The 15,677-nt window shown below is 37.5% G+C and overlaps 1 protein-coding gene across 1 annotated transcript; it reads right to left on the reverse strand.

The window, feature by feature from the left end:
* Nucleotides 1-3,602: 3,602 nt before the first annotated feature.
* On the reverse strand, nucleotides 3,603-10,511 carry prokr1b (prokineticin receptor 1b). The gene is made up of 2 exons (XM_072390356.1): nucleotides 9,853-10,511; nucleotides 3,603-4,605 (listed from the first exon to the last, which is right to left on the reverse strand). Exons 1-2 carry the CDS (start codon nucleotides 10,317-10,319, stop codon nucleotides 3,900-3,902), a joined length of 1,173 nt encoding a protein of 390 aa, XP_072246457.1. The 5' UTR covers nucleotides 10,320-10,511; the 3' UTR covers nucleotides 3,603-3,899.
* Between the last annotated feature and the right edge of the window lie 5,166 nt (nucleotides 10,512-15,677).

A 15,677-nucleotide genomic window follows, 5' to 3' on the forward strand; every position in this document is an offset into this window, starting at 1 on the left:
AAACCTGAAACTTATACATTTCCACTGAAGTAGTCAGGGGTCTGTTCATTTCTGATTTTTTATTTTGTGTTTTGGTTTTCTACCAAGAAATGTATTTGGAAAAGATGATGAAGAGGAAATGTCCTGTTTCACTCTCAATACATGTAGAGTGCGGGATATGCTGCAATGGAGAAGTATGCAATGTCTTAACAAGTGTCAAAAATAAACATTTGAACTTAAAAAAGGAGAAGCTCAATGGATCCAAACAATGACTAGCTGTGCTGCCTGTGGGTGAAAAAAAAAAAGTTTGATTTAGTTGATTTGCCCAATCTAATGACCTAATGGCAGGTTTTTCAGGAAGGAGCAATACACCGAAGAAAAAAAACCCACGGGGATGGGTGCATGGAGACTAATAGGGACAATAAGCACTAATCTGGTAATGGCACAGCATCATATAACAGCCTGTTAGAAAATTAGCATAGGAGACGATCTTCTCAAGTTGTCAACGTAGTAAAGAAGAACCTAATGACGAAATAGAGGCTGAAAAAAAAGGTCACATTCTGTTCCATTGACTATATTTCAATACTGTTTTACAGGCTAAATACTTAGAACCTGTTCACAGGAATCAAGATAAGAACCATCTATATATAGAGTGGTATTATTTTCAGTAATGAAAATGTAAGTCACTTACCTCATCATGGCACAACACCAGGAGGTTGGAAGCTACTAAGATAAACTTTCCCTTCCTGTCTGAAGGCAATGCTTTGATTTATTTCAGCTCTTCTGTTTCAGGTTTCACAGAATTAGAATTAGATAGACGACAACTTTGTCAATCGATGGTTGATCTACATGTTAGAATACATACTTTGGTTCGTAACTGGACAAAAGGATTATGTAGTAAACCTTTATGTGTGGTTTATAAATGTCTGCAAACCATTGCTGTTTAATGCAGACTTTCATTCCTCCCCAAATAGGTTGAGTGAAAAATACAGAACAGTGAAAAATTGCAATTCAGTTAATAACTTTTAATAGCTTTTCCGAAATGACTACCAGGGTATCTGTCCCCAAATGATTTGAACTATTAGAGGCCAGCCATTCAAAAGCACAGAATCCATCAAAATGTGCCCTCTGTAGCATCTGAGCGGCGCTGATCGCAGTGGAACTAATCGATTTTACTATACATTTGTGCTCTCCTATACTCTGGTCAGCCCATTTTAATCAGCTATCAGACATGTTATATAAATTCTTGTAAAGCCCGAAACCCATGAAATACACAGGAGAATCTAGATTAAATGATCAGGAAGAGTTTCTTTTATATATACTTGACTGGGAAAATTCACAGTGCAGCAAAGAAAGACAACTTTTGATGTTTCCACCATCCCAGGCCATTTATACTAAGATTTAAACAAAATGCTCAACTGCCACAAGACTGTGTGTGTATTGTATCATAAAAATCAACCAACACTTCTCCTCTTCTTTCAGATACTGTGGCTGCATTTAATAAGAATATGACCTTACTACATGATGCTACTGCAGAAAGCCCTCTACTGGTAGACTGAAAGATGTTTTACATCTCCAAGGGCTCTGTCACCAATTTGAGCCCATAAAGATGACTTCACAACATGCACAGCAGTGGGTGGAATGTGAGTCAAATCCATTAGCTTCTCTTAAGAGAATATAAGATGTTATGTGACGTTAGTGTTGTGACATTCTGTCTGGAATATTAGATTCCAGGAGCAAATCTAGTTTTATAAGTGAGCCACAAAGTCCCTGAGATGAGATGAGTTATTCAATGTGGGATTCATTTAATTTTGGTATATTGGTTGTTTTTTTATCAGATGGTGTTTTGAGTCTCTTATGAGTCCCATATCAGCTAATATCAGACTGTGAAATAGTCAAGTTGGTTCACAATGCATAGGCATAGTAGTGACACAATAAAGGGTCAAAGGTTGTGAGATGGTACTGTTTAGTCAAGTTTAGTTTAACTGTAAAGTTGAAAATTGAGGCAACTTTAGAACTTATTTGGACTGATGTGGATTATTGCTAAGCCAGCTGATCAACACCACCTGGCATCCCCCTGGATCCTTTTCACAGTGTTTTTGTGGATGTTAGAAGAAGACAAAATGACTTTATAATTCCTAATTATAATTAATAATACAATGCTATATAATAATTAGTTTGGTTTTCGTGCAAGAGTTAGATCACGGTTTAGCTTTAAATGCATCATTTCATAGTATTGACCATGTACATGAAAATAAGAATGGTAGAAAGGTACCTATTGTGTTGCAGTATGACACAAAGGGGTCCTGATAAAACAGCAGTGTATAATGCTTTGTGAATGAGACCACACTCAGGTTGTCAACCTTTGCTTCTAAGTTATATAATGTTCAAGTGCCAACTTTCTGAGGAGTTAGGTTCCTTTTTGTAGTGTGTCCCATATTCAGTAAAGCAAAAGATTCTAATTTTGAAGACTGTCTGAATTATTAGAGGCCTTGAGACACACTGACATTTCTGCCACTACATATCCAGAAAGTGACACTGGACAGAAATTAAACATGTTGCCATTTGACATAAAAAGAAAAGAAAAAGAATAATCCTTGTTTTATGCATGTATCTCAACTATTGCAGATGTTTAATGGATTGCTGTAGTTTTCCCTAAATATCTTTTGACAGACAAAAGCAGTCAGAATATTGCTGCTTCAACTCCAAAATGGACAGATAGAGAGTTGTAAAATTCATAAGCAGAATTCATAACGTATGTTCTACAACGAAAATAAACTGAAAATCATTGAAGGCGACTACGTGACACACATCCAAAAAGAGAAAACTAAAATCTCTGGGGTTTTTTTGCTTTCTTTTTTTCACGGGCGCATTTCTGCTGCTATTTTTGGTTGGATTTTTCAACGCCCTTCGGTATCATCATTTGTTTGTCCATAACTGATCCACAGAATATAAACGCACACTTTATTTATTCATAAGGACCCAGAGAATTCAGGTCCATGTCTTTGCTTCTTATTCTTTTCACATTTGCAGGAACAGCACAAAGAATCTCACGATGTGCTTATTGTGGCACTTGTTCCACCTCAGTATTTTGAATTGCAAATAACCAATAAATCTCACTGCTGCTAACAGATTTTTTTTCTTTTCTCATTAAAACAAAAAACAAAAAAAGGACAGAAAAATCTGTGAACTTTCAATGTTCTAAAAATTTATTTTGGCAATTTTTCTAAAACTTTTAGTACATTCAAGGGAAAGCACCACTGAGCAAATAAAATAAGTCTTGTTTTCAGCTAGACATTATTTATTACCATAACCACACAAAAATAGATGAATCTACGAAGAAAGCATGCAATATAATATCTATTTTCAAGGACACATAGTCTAGGAAAAATATTTCACTGTTCATACATTCAACAAGACACGAACATATCTTACTATATTACTAATTGTTCGCTATTAGAAAATAACACACTTCAAGTTAGTAACAAGCTATTTGATCTTACTGAAAATTGTTTTAAAACAAAACAAATAAAATAGATGCAAAGGTTGACATTATAGTAGAATTAGCAAGCAATAATTAATAAAGTCTTCATTGTTATGTTGATAAAACAGATACACCAATATCTTACAATGTACATTTTACAGTCACATTATAAATGCTACAACAGTCACAATCTCATTTTACAGATTTTTTTTTGTACATACTGCTGACTATGCAATATGTTCTCACAGCAAATAGTCAGAGTACGCTGAGCTTTCATTGCACTTTATGAGTTCTTAACTTTTTCTAGAATGTGATAAAACAAGCAAACAAACAACAACAATAATAGCAACAAATGCCATGTCAAAATCAATGCTGCCAATGATGTAGATTTTGTTATAGCAACAGTTCAAATCTGTGTGATTACAGTTTCTTCTGCTCACCTCAGGTGAATGCATTCAATTTCCTCGGTCACAGGCATGGAGGATGTCCTCATATCCATTTCATCCACGGTCTTAGAGGGGACATATGTTGATCTCCAATGTAGCAGTACAATCTTCTTCAGGTACTTAACTGTGTTATTCTTGACGCTGACAAAACAGAAGGTATTGATCATGCTGTTGCTCATGGCAATGCACTCAATGATGTAAAAAGCCACCAATGAGTTTCTCTGGCGAGATATGAGAGTTGGATGGAAGTCTCGCAGGATGGTGAAGCCGTAATAAGGTGCCCAGCACAGGATGTACGCTGTCAAAATTCCTATCAGGACCATCACAGTCTTACGGCGACAACGCAGCCTCTTCCTTATCTGCTCCGTCTGGAAACCTGGGACGTTTTTGAACCAGAGCTCACGGGAAATGCAGGCGTAACACATAGCCATGACAATCACAGGCCCAACAAACTCCACTGCAAAAACAAACAGGAAGTAGGATCGATAATAGGCCTGTTGGTCCACTGGCCATATCTGTGCACAGAAGACTTTGTGAGTGGCTGGGGTTGTGCCACTATGAGGGTACATGGTCTCAGAGGCAAAGTAAGCGGAAGGAATTGATATCAGAATGGGAACAATCCAGACTCCTGTAATAAGACAGTAGGCGGTTTGGTACTTCATACGAGGCCTCAGAGGATGGACGATGGCCATGTACCTGAAAGGACACAGACATAATGTCTATCATTCAGAAGACAGGCAATAAACCCATGAAACAATGATATCAAGCAATCTTTTAAGCAGTCTGAGTGCTGTGTGCAATTCAAAGATTCACGAAATGGTTCCCAGCTACACATGGAAGAATTAAGTTCAATATATAGTGCTCCATTATTCAGTGAGCTGAGTGTTTCATATAAAGCAAGTTTTATGGAAAAATGGAAATGGTTTTTCCACCCCACATTTCCAACAATTGAGACGGAGAGCACCTTCTTCATATAAATAGGTAACCTTTTCAGTATGGGAACTTTTGTCATAATGACAAATTGATAGTTTGAATAATATTAATACATAAAAAATGGATGACTGTGACATCTGTGTAATTATAAAGGTCATTTAAAATATTAGAAAACCATAAATATTAGCAGGAATAAGACTATTCTTTTTAAAACATAACTTGATAATATTTCCAAGCCTAACTACATCCACTGAACGTCTTTAAAATGCTAAAAAGTGAACAAATGGTTTAGAAAGGTGCAAGGATGGAAGGAGGTTTGGGTAATGTTTGAGGCTGGAGCAGCTCAGTTCAGCAGAGAAAACACAGTGGAGTTGGGCCCTTGTGACAGAGGACTCTTTTGAGGTGGAATACTTTTGCCCTTCAGAATCCCCTGAAACATGACATGAGTGTAGCAAAGGACAAATGTGGTCTTGAGCTGTTTTAGTAAGAGCCACTGGCTCCAATCACATCAGTGCCTGAAAGCTGGAGCCAAGACAAGAGCAGGGAATGTCACTGAGTGTGACATTAATTAGAGGAGAAAGAATGCACTTGGGTTGGCTACAATGTTGCCATCAAAAGCACAAGTCCAAACTATTAGGCCAAAACTAAAATACTCTAAATGTATAAATGTCTGTTTCACAGACACCTGCTAAAATGTAAGGACTGGGACAAATGAGCTGAGCCTCTCTTTTCAGAAGGCAATTTTTTTTTCACTTCAGGGTCAGTGACAAGAGAAGTCATAAATGCCTCACTCTTTTGCACCATTTGAGGTTCAGGATGATTTGAAATAGTACATGGCTTGTTGAGACATTTATAACCCATAAAATGATGACAATGTGCAGAGTGGAAGTAATTATAATCATAATTTTAGATATGACAATATTGATGAAAATGTCAGTGTTAACACTACATGGTAGCCTTATGTGATATAGTTGAGTTTCCACCTTAAAAAAATCTAATCAAGTGTGCTTTTATTTTTTTGTGGAAAATCTCACTCTCACATCTTTCAGGTGTCTTCAACTATACACAAACACAATTACCACATGAGCAACAGAGTTCAACAGAGTCCAAATTCAGATGCAAAAAAAATACAAACACATAAATTAATTATCCCCCACTTGCATGACAGCAATGCTGTGGATTCTCCCTATTATGCTGCACTCAGTAAGCTGTTTCTTGTTACTTCAAAGTAATTACTTTGGCAGGCTTTACGTTGCTTTACGTTTTAGGCACAAATCAAACCACAAAGCTCATATAACAACCTCAACCTGAAGCAAACTTCCTTGTAAATTTGTGGACATTGTGTTTACTCATGTGTAACTGCTGCACTTTTGCATTTCCTTGTGTTAGAGGTGGCTGACTCTTTTTTTTTCTTTTTTTACTCTTTTTTTATGCTCATCATTGTTTATCATTGTAATGCACCTTGTTGTTTCCTTTTGTTCTTTTCTTTTTGGTTTAGCCATTATTTTTACAGTATCATTATTTATGTATCACCCAGAAAATTTTAATCATTTTTGGCATTCTGGTTCTCATAAATCATCATTTTAAATGTTATAGATTACCAGTCCTAGTGTGTCCTATTTATTTCATCCGTCTGTTTGGTATTTTATCAATTTCACATGTCTCATCTGTCTCATTTGACGCAAATATTCTAAACTCCCCCTCAAACTTACACATTCCTCAAACAGGCTCCTGACACTATGAGTATGAAAAATATTTTTTTCTCACATTTCTTTAAAATTTGTAAAAGTTTCTGATTTGATCCATGCTGGTCCATGCAAGCAGCTAACAATTTCACTGATTACTGTAAGATTTTTCCTTTTTCTGTTTGTAACTTCAGCAGCATTCTTACGTGTTAGGAAGTCCTCTGTGATTGCAGTTGTGCTCAATCCCATTTAAAGACCCTCTTGACTCTGAAGGCACTGGCGTCCAGAGGGAATTGAATGGTGTTTGATTTTACTTGGCTGTTTCAGGGCTTAGAGAGCAAAGTCGTGAACTCTCTTTTTCTCTAAATAACGTGGCATAAGTTTTGCTTTTTTAACCAAATACAGACATTATGTTTCCACTAAATCCCATTCCCCTTAGGTAGACCTTTAAGCATATAGCAGTACAAACATTTGCTAGTGCTCTCTGAGCTCCTTTGCCATTTCTCATCATCAGCTGCTCAAACCGACCTTTAACAAGTTCAAATACATAAAAAGAATATGTTTTTTTGCCATTCTGTGGCAAGTTCTGAACATTGGCAAATAATCACTTTCTAAGTTGATGTGGTAAATTTGTTAGCTTTTCCAAACACCCTGTAGGTTCTGAGTGAGAATATAAATGATTCATATCCTTGCTGCCACCTCAGTGAAGCCTGTAGTCACTCTTTAAACTCTCTACTTGCTCTTTACTTTGTAGTCTTTCAGCTTTTGAGGAAAATGTCTTGCTGCTCAGCTCAACAGATCATCATTAAGGAATCCATATCTGCTGTCTTGGGGAAGACGGGTACGTTGCTACCTTCAGATATTACTTCGAGCCACCAATGCAGGTTGTTTTATGATTTATGAAGAAATTATCCAGGGGATCTTTTATGTGAGGACTCACAATTTTTTTCCTTCACTTTACATGTGAAAAAATATTATTTTCATCTTAATTCATTGGTGTGCAATGCCTCTTTGAAGTACATTTCAGCCTGTGCTAGAGGAGGACTAAATAGATCAAATAGATGGCATAGATACAGATATACAGATGACTCATGAGAGAAAGTCTACCTGATATATGTCTAACAGATTTTCAGAGAGTGTTTCTTGTTGAGCTTTCAAGTCTAGTAACTAATCAAAAATAAATCAAGACGCATTTTAACATGCCCTTTGAAATATCGATAATGTAGTGTAAACAAACAGAAATCCCTCATTTTGATAAAGTGTACATCAATATAAACCAGAGTCCCATGATATCTATTGCAGCATGCTGTTAGGTTTTACTATACAGGGGACTGTATCACTGATTAATGCCACTTACAAATTTTCATGGGATCACAGTATTTTTGGAATTGTATCTTGTTCACTCCAACACATCGAGGAAAAAAATTATCAATACTAACATAGCATTGTTTTGGTGCTCATCTTTAGTGCCATCATTCACTATACTTAATGTACTGATACAACAAGTTTGCTGATAATATGTGACCTTTTTCTCTTTAGGGATTTTATTGATATCAGATTAATAGGAAACACTATTTCTGATTCTTTGTAAGATTCAGTTTCAGATACAAGTATTTCTTAAATTATATTGCTGTTTTAGATGTGCAAAGTGTGCATCTCAGGCAGATTTGGTTTTGTGTAGGATTGATTTCCAGGTGTGAGCCACTGCTTTGCATCTGAGCTGAAAAATTGATGTTATCTAGAGGATAGATCTAGCTTCCATGTGAGCAAGGGGCAGGTTGCATCCCGGACGGATCGCCAGTCCACCACACGGCCAATATGAGCAAACCTGCATGGGCATACTAATGTTGGAAAAACAAACACACAATTTCAAAAACATATAAAAAAAGATTTTAAAAATCTGAAAAAACTTTTCTTACTGATGTAAAACTCCAGTAATGTTTCAGGGTTTTACTTTTTTCCAGGGCCCTTATACACCATACTGCCATGAAAACCAGCAGCTGTGAAAGACCCCCACTGACTTTGCTCATGTTTACAAGTGTTTGGGTACAGAACACTAGAACACCAACAAACAGACAAACAAAAAAAAAACATCCAACAGCTGACCAGGACATGTGGTCCTGTGGACACTTGGGCAAGAAGACACAGCTATCAGTCACTACGCTGAATGATTAATCAGAGTGAGCTCTCTGCCAGCAACAATGCAATGAAAAATATGTTGACAGAGTTTGACAGTGCAGATGGTGTACAACACATCAAAAATACAGGAAAGACAGACATTCACTGATGCTCGGACATGCCCTTGGGCTGATTGTCAGCTTGGTGAATAAAACCTTAAGGAAAATTAGGAATTCCTTTGTGTGATGTATCACTAGGAACTCTTCTAATAGTTAGACAGTCATAAAGCTAAGAGGGGCAACATGAACACTTGATAAGATGCATCATTTGCCTTAGTAACAACGGAAAGAGTAGATTCTTAAGGGCAATAAGTAAAAGTGAGTCAGAACGTCTTTTAAAGGGAGTGGGCTTTGCTCCGTTTCACAGACATAAATCATTGAACTAATTTTTACCTAACGATTTACTCTCACTCAGTATGCTCTCTATGAACTCATCCAATTTACAGCACATTGCCCAGGATCAACATTTATAATGGAACTAATTATCTACCAATCAATAATTATGCATTTGTTCTTGATGTTGATTCTCACTTCTTCTTCATTGACTCCCAGTGCTTACTTTTTTCTGTCAAAAACAACCAAGATGTTCTTTGTATCAAGTGTTACCATAACAACCAGTGGGTAGGTTTGTTAAAGTCCAACCTGTATGACATGTTCAAACATCTTCTTTAAAAGTGCATTTGCTTCCAAAAACGAAAATGTTGATATCTGTTAACGGTCCAAATTCAAAAACCTCTTCGCAGTACCTACCAGTGAGATAAATTAAAAAGCACTCCATCAGTGCCTGTACCACTCAACATCCTCTGGGCAGAGAATGAAAACTGGCAGGTTGCATAAACTAAGTCAACCAAGACCTAATTCATATTAGAGCGAGGACTGCCCAAATAGTTTATATCCTCTGTTGCCATGTCATTATCAGCTCCAGCTGTACAGACATGTGGTTATTACCATTTTTTGTGTTTCTTTGTGGAGAATATATTGACAAAAAAAAAATACAATTACTGAAATGAAGCTTTATTGATTCAGATCTCAGTAGACAATGCTGGAGGATTTCTACAATAAGCAGTGGCTTATTGAACATGCTCACAGGGACACATTCACACAGTCTCACACACCACAGAAATATAAAAATTATCTCTACACTTTACCTGTCAAATGCAATGGCAAGCAGGGCGTTTGTAGACACGTAGAGGGACACCGTCCGTAGATAGTTCACAGAAGCGCACAACACCAATCCGTGATCCCAGGAAAGCTGTTTTACCACATAGTAGTCCACCAAGAAAGGGCAGCACACCACTGCCACAATAAAGTCTGAGATGGCCAGATTAGCAATGAGCAGGTTGGTGAGATTGCGGAGCTTTTTGTAGCGGGTCAGTGTGGCAATGAATATGAAGTTTCCCAACCCACAAACAAGCATGATGCACACAAGGACAACACCAATGACAATAGTGGCCACAAAGAAGGCCTGGCCCTGTGTTGTGTCTGGGATCTCATCTAGAGGGATATCATAGTCCATGTCATAGCTGTCCACATAGTGATCCAACTGGCCACCTGGGACACTGTCCCGCATCTCTGTAGAAGCTGCTATCATGTGGCTGATGTTTGTGTCGCCCATGTCTTTGCATGCACCTTTATTTTTTTTTGTTCAGAAAAATTAGATTTGAGAAAGAAAAAAAATGTTCCAGCAAATTAAGTGAAAAGTGATGATGCTTTCATGTGCATGATGTCAGTGTTCCCTTCCTCAATTAGAATGTTTTGTGTGTATGTGAAAATTTGAATATTTTGAATCTTCCTTGGAAACAGAGGCACATCCTCACCTGGAACAGAAAGTCCCCATGTCAGCATTACACATTCATGGTCAGGATTTGCAGACAACAAGACATTATCAAGTCAAATGAAACGATCTCAGTGTTTAAGGCATAATCACAGTTGCATGTGTGACGTCTCTATTTTGTTTCCCCTGATTAAGTATAATCGAGGGTGGTGTGATTACTTCAAGCAAAGGCCTTTATGCGATTCATTAGGACTTTGTCACTTCAATTTGCTGCAAAAATAGTCACTTAAATCCCACCGCATGCAAATAATGTAAGCAACACAACAATGGAAACCTACTGGGAAAAAGCAGTATAGCATCAGTGAAAATAAAATGAATAAAAACGTAATTAGGCAGCACTACATCCTGGATGCTGGATCAACTCTACACAATAAACTATATGAGTGACAAGGACTGCTTGGATTTTAAAATGTGACTCAATATCCTCTCCACTAAGATTCCCACAAGTAAACATAAAAGCAGATAAATTGCTGCCATTCAGAAAATAAGTGAATGCATTGATATCTGTTGGACATAAACAAAGATGTGCTTTGAATCATGGGCTCTGTGGGAGCAAACATTTCACAGCTGAGTAGCAGTAAGTTAGGTCTCTACAATCATTTTAATTTCTCCAAGCAGTTGAGCAGTTAATTCAAGCTAATTGTGTACATTTCAGTACTTACCAACACACGTTGGGACTTTTTCTGGGCTATAAATCCGGATTTAAAAAAATCTGTCCTTTTTTCCAAGACGCGCTGAAATACTGTGCCAAAGGACAATTCAAGCAGTGGAGACACAAGCTCGCTTCATCAGCCCCGCTGCACTGTGACTGCATCAGCTGCCAGACCGCTCAGCGCTCCCCTTGACGCTTCTTTAAAGGGAAAAGTTGCGTGTGCTTGTTCTCCGCCTGAAGTGATCAATCTGACAGTGAGGCGCAGTGGAGAAACTGCACATACGTCTCTCAGGATGTGAGAGAGAGGGTGGGGCTCTTCTGCGTGCGTGTGCGGGTGGCGGCTGAAAGTTCACCTGCTTGACGGACGTCTATAAATCCAAAATGTGCCCAGATCTTATTTTCACAGAGAATGGAGGAGGGGTGAAGGATAGAAAATAACACGTTATTCACAACAGTCACACAATAAAAGCACTCTATATAAGCAGACCCGTCCGGCCATGCTTAAAGCATGCGGTTTATATGACTGACTGGATCTCAGGGTGTGATGGTCTTCCCAAGGGGGGTGCACTTTACTGTAGCTGGAACACCAGTGTCACACCTCTTTCGTCATATCTTCATAAATTCACAGAGTGAGAGGGCATTTTATCTCCCGTGGATATGTTTAAAATGTTCATTTACACTCTAATGAGTACCGTAGTACCCACTATAACATATCTGTTGTGAAATAAGTGACAGAAAAAACAAGCTGCAAATAGCCACTTTTAAAGATCCCTTTAATATGCTTATTTAAAAGTTTATGATATGCTTTTTGGAGTCTATACTTTACATGCTTCAGTGTTCAATTTTTTTCTGATACTATATATTGCTGCTGTCACTTTATTCCAAAAATCATTTAATTTTCCTTTCATTCATCTTTTTTGTGTCTTTAAGAGAATAACTGGTGTAGATTTGGGGCTTTTTAAATCTGGACTTTCTACATACACAAAAGGCTACAGAACACAAGAAAAAAAAATCCCAAAAGCATATATTTTATTCAATGAAAAGCAAATAGCTGCTCAGTCACATAAAACATGTAACACTTGCTTGTCACACAGTGTATATCACACAACACATTCATCACTTTCCTTTGAGCCTTGTTTCTGGCCTCCACTAACTCTTCTTACTGTGAAGATTGGTTGGTTGCTAACCTTGATTAACTAGATGCACTCAAATGCCACTAAGACAAATAGATTTTGCTATGAAAAGATCCCTGACAGGGGTTTCACACATAAAGCACAAGAGTGACTTTGTATGAGAACACGGAAATTAAATATAGCAAGAACAGCTGTGTAAATCACACATTTAGGTAGTTTTTTAAAACATTTTTTACACCAGTTTGTTTTGATCTTCCATACATACATACATATAGGTGGCTAAGACCTACTCGAAGAAAATACATAACACAAAATCATCTCTGACTCTTTTTCGCTCTTTTGCTGTGCTTGTGTCAACACAATAAATGTTCTTCGGAGCTCTGACATTATGTCACCTGAAGCAGCCACGGCAAACATCATAAGTCTGCCATGCGCTCACAATTTACTTTAATATTACATAGCTGTCACTGACCATGTGGGATCTGAAATTATTACACTCATGTAATCTGACACAATGTTACTACCTCCAAGCTTTAGGAACAGTATCTGTGTTGTCAACCTTTGTTATCTCTAACATAAACTCCCATGAGCAAAGTTTGTTTTCCCAGTCAATCTAGTAATGACCACACATCTATAAGAGGTCTAGTCAAAAGACATCTTGTTAACACTAAGCAATCTACTTTATATGATTATGAATAATGATATGATCATAATAATATAATTTATATGAATATTTTCAGTAATGAAGCGAATAAATGAAGCAAATATACGTCATCAGAATTTGAAATCTCTGATGGATAAAAAAAAGAAATGAAAAAAGCACAACAAAATGGAACAACAATGATGTCTTCTTATGTGACCTATGTTAGTTATTGATCGTTCATCCTTAGAGAATGATGTTTTTCTGTCACTATTTACTACTTGCACAGCCGGTGCTAGTAAATAGTACTTACTGCTGCAAGCGTGTAACTGGAAATATTCTGCTGAAGAACAGTTCACAGAAAGTGTTGATAAGGAGGTGTTCTGTGCATTAAAAAATTATGCAAAGAGTCTTGATCCAGTAGCAGTATGTAATTAGTTGGGCATGATAATGTCAAAACAATGCCTCGCCCCACAAGTTTTCACTGTTTTCTATCTTTAAAATGTAACATTACGTGAATATTTGAATTCTGCTTACACAATTTGTGTATCTTTATGTTGCATTTTGATTTAAATGAGAGTGGAAAAAATAGACAAGCTTGAATGTATTAAAGAAGCAAACTTGCCCGCTCATTATCTGAGATGATGGTCAGTTCAAATTTACGGCAACTAGTTGTTGATAAAACTACTTAAATTCCGCAATCGTGGAATGTTTGAAAATATACACATTGTAATTATCATCAGTGCATCATTATGTTAAAGATGTTACCGTGAACTGCAGTAGCTGGTAGTCATGTGATCTCTGGTTGCAGGTGCTCTCCTCTCAAAAAGTACAATAACTCATAGAGGATATTCAAAGTCAAGAAAGATGTTTAATTTATTTATTTTTTCTCTTTTGGTTGGCTACACAGTGAACTGTAATAGCTCTTGAAAATGATGTAAGAGGCATCAATAAAGCTTTCTTTGCTTTTGTTGTTTTGTTTTTTTCCTGCTGGGCCAGTGTAGACAGAGCTGTGGAAAGCTTTCATCAGCGTCTCTCTGTGGTCAGCCAGCCTGAACAGCAGATAAACACACACAGACGGCACCACTGATGACATTTTCTGGGATCAATTTTTATATTATGCTGGAAAACTGGGACTGTCATTTTCTACATTACATCTGTCAATAGCAGTAGGATGGCTTTTTGTGTCTTCGCATCGAGTGTGACGGACAGGTAGACATACCTGGTGCAGTTGAAACACAATAATGAATGACAAGATACACGAGTGGAACAGCGGATGGATCCTCCTGTCATCTAACAGATACAGGATGAGAAAATTCTTGTTTCCTTGACTGTATCCCATCCTCATTTCACAGGGGATAAAGGAAAAGTCTTTGCATGTTCCTATTCGCTTTTTATCAGCCTCTAAATAATTTCCATTTGCTCAGCTACTTGCCATCGTCTGCCATTGCAGCCCAGGAGGCCTGACTAGCAGGATAAACACAAGACTTTCATTTCCAGCTATGGACAGCTCTCTGATCTCACCCAGTCCCCAAATTTATTGCCACTCGTAACCTTTGAAAATAAATGGAAAGGAGAGCTTGTTCAGGCGTTCTTCATCAAGGCGCTTTCTTCATCCATGGAGAATATGCACAAGACCTTTAATCTATGGCGTCTGCATGAAGGCGGACAGTTGGGAGGTAGTTTATTGGTAGCAGTGTTAAGAGAGAGTAAGAGGCAGTAAAACAGAGTCCATGCACGCGCGCATCTGAAATCTGGTTTAAATTTTCTCACGTTTTGTGTTTTGATTATTCTTGTTTTCAGGTCTTTTATCATGTTTTCAGGATCTTTGTTATGTTTTCAGGTTCTTGTCATGTTTTTTCCCCTGTCACTTAGTCTCACTCAAGTCACCTGGTTTCTGTTCCACAGCTGCACCTCGTCACCAGTCACCCTCCAACAGTATTTAGTTTTCAGGTTCACTCACAGTCATTGCGAATTCCTCACTTACCCTTCATGTAACAGTCACGTAATGTTAAGTCTGGTTTTTTTTTCCTCATAACCACAGTTAAGTCAAAGTCTCTGTTCTCATAGTCTTGTTTTTGTCTTGCTTTGTTTCTCACAGTCTTGTTATTCCTAGTCATAGTCTTGTTTTGTTATTTCTCAGAGCTCAGTGTTTTTGATAATCTGGTCAGCTGCGTCCTATGTTCTTGCCTTGCCTTTTTGTTTTTGGAATAAACCTGGTTTGTTTTTCGAAGTTCTGCCTCTGGGTCCTCCCTTCCTGCATCGTTCTTGACAAATTTAAAGAAAAGCTTCCTGTTTTGGCCCAGTTTTGGTTCTCTTGAGGACAACAGAACTTTAACATTGTGAGTTCATATTTGTCTAAAAAGCACTGTAACTCCTTTCTCCATTCTAACTCACATTTTGATATATTTTTCTGCATTTGTCTTTATCAGTATACTCATTAAGTATATCTCTATGTGTGGAAATTTTCAAAAAAGGCTACTTGATGTGCAGTTGCCTTCGTTTGTCTATGTATGACACATTTGCACAATAATCTGCTAATGGGAATCCTTTTTTACAACCTTTTTTTTACAAATTTTTCACAAAATTATACTGTGTGTATCAGGACATTCTCTAATTGGCTGTAGGTTAGTGAAGTCCTTTAATGTCACTCAACATTTCCTCATGTCTGTAGCACTACATATTCAGTATGCGAAAGAAGTAATGACACTGTC

This window comes from Leuresthes tenuis, unplaced genomic scaffold (assembly GCF_036924035.1).
Source record: "Leuresthes tenuis unplaced genomic scaffold, fLeuTen1.0.hap1 SCAF_8, whole genome shotgun sequence".
Classification (NCBI taxonomy): domain Eukaryota; kingdom Metazoa; phylum Chordata; class Actinopteri; order Atheriniformes; family Atherinopsidae; genus Leuresthes; species Leuresthes tenuis.

Excerpts from the sequence above, each read along its gene's own strand:
- prokr1b (XM_072390356.1), bottom strand. The coding sequence starts at position 10,319 with ATGGGCGACACAAACATCAGCCACATGATAGCAGCTTCTACAGAGATG. Across the intron at positions 4,606-9,852 it reads CTTGCCATTGCATTTGACAG|GTACATGGCCATCGTCCATC; the intron begins GTAAAGTGTAGA and ends GTGTCCTTTCAG.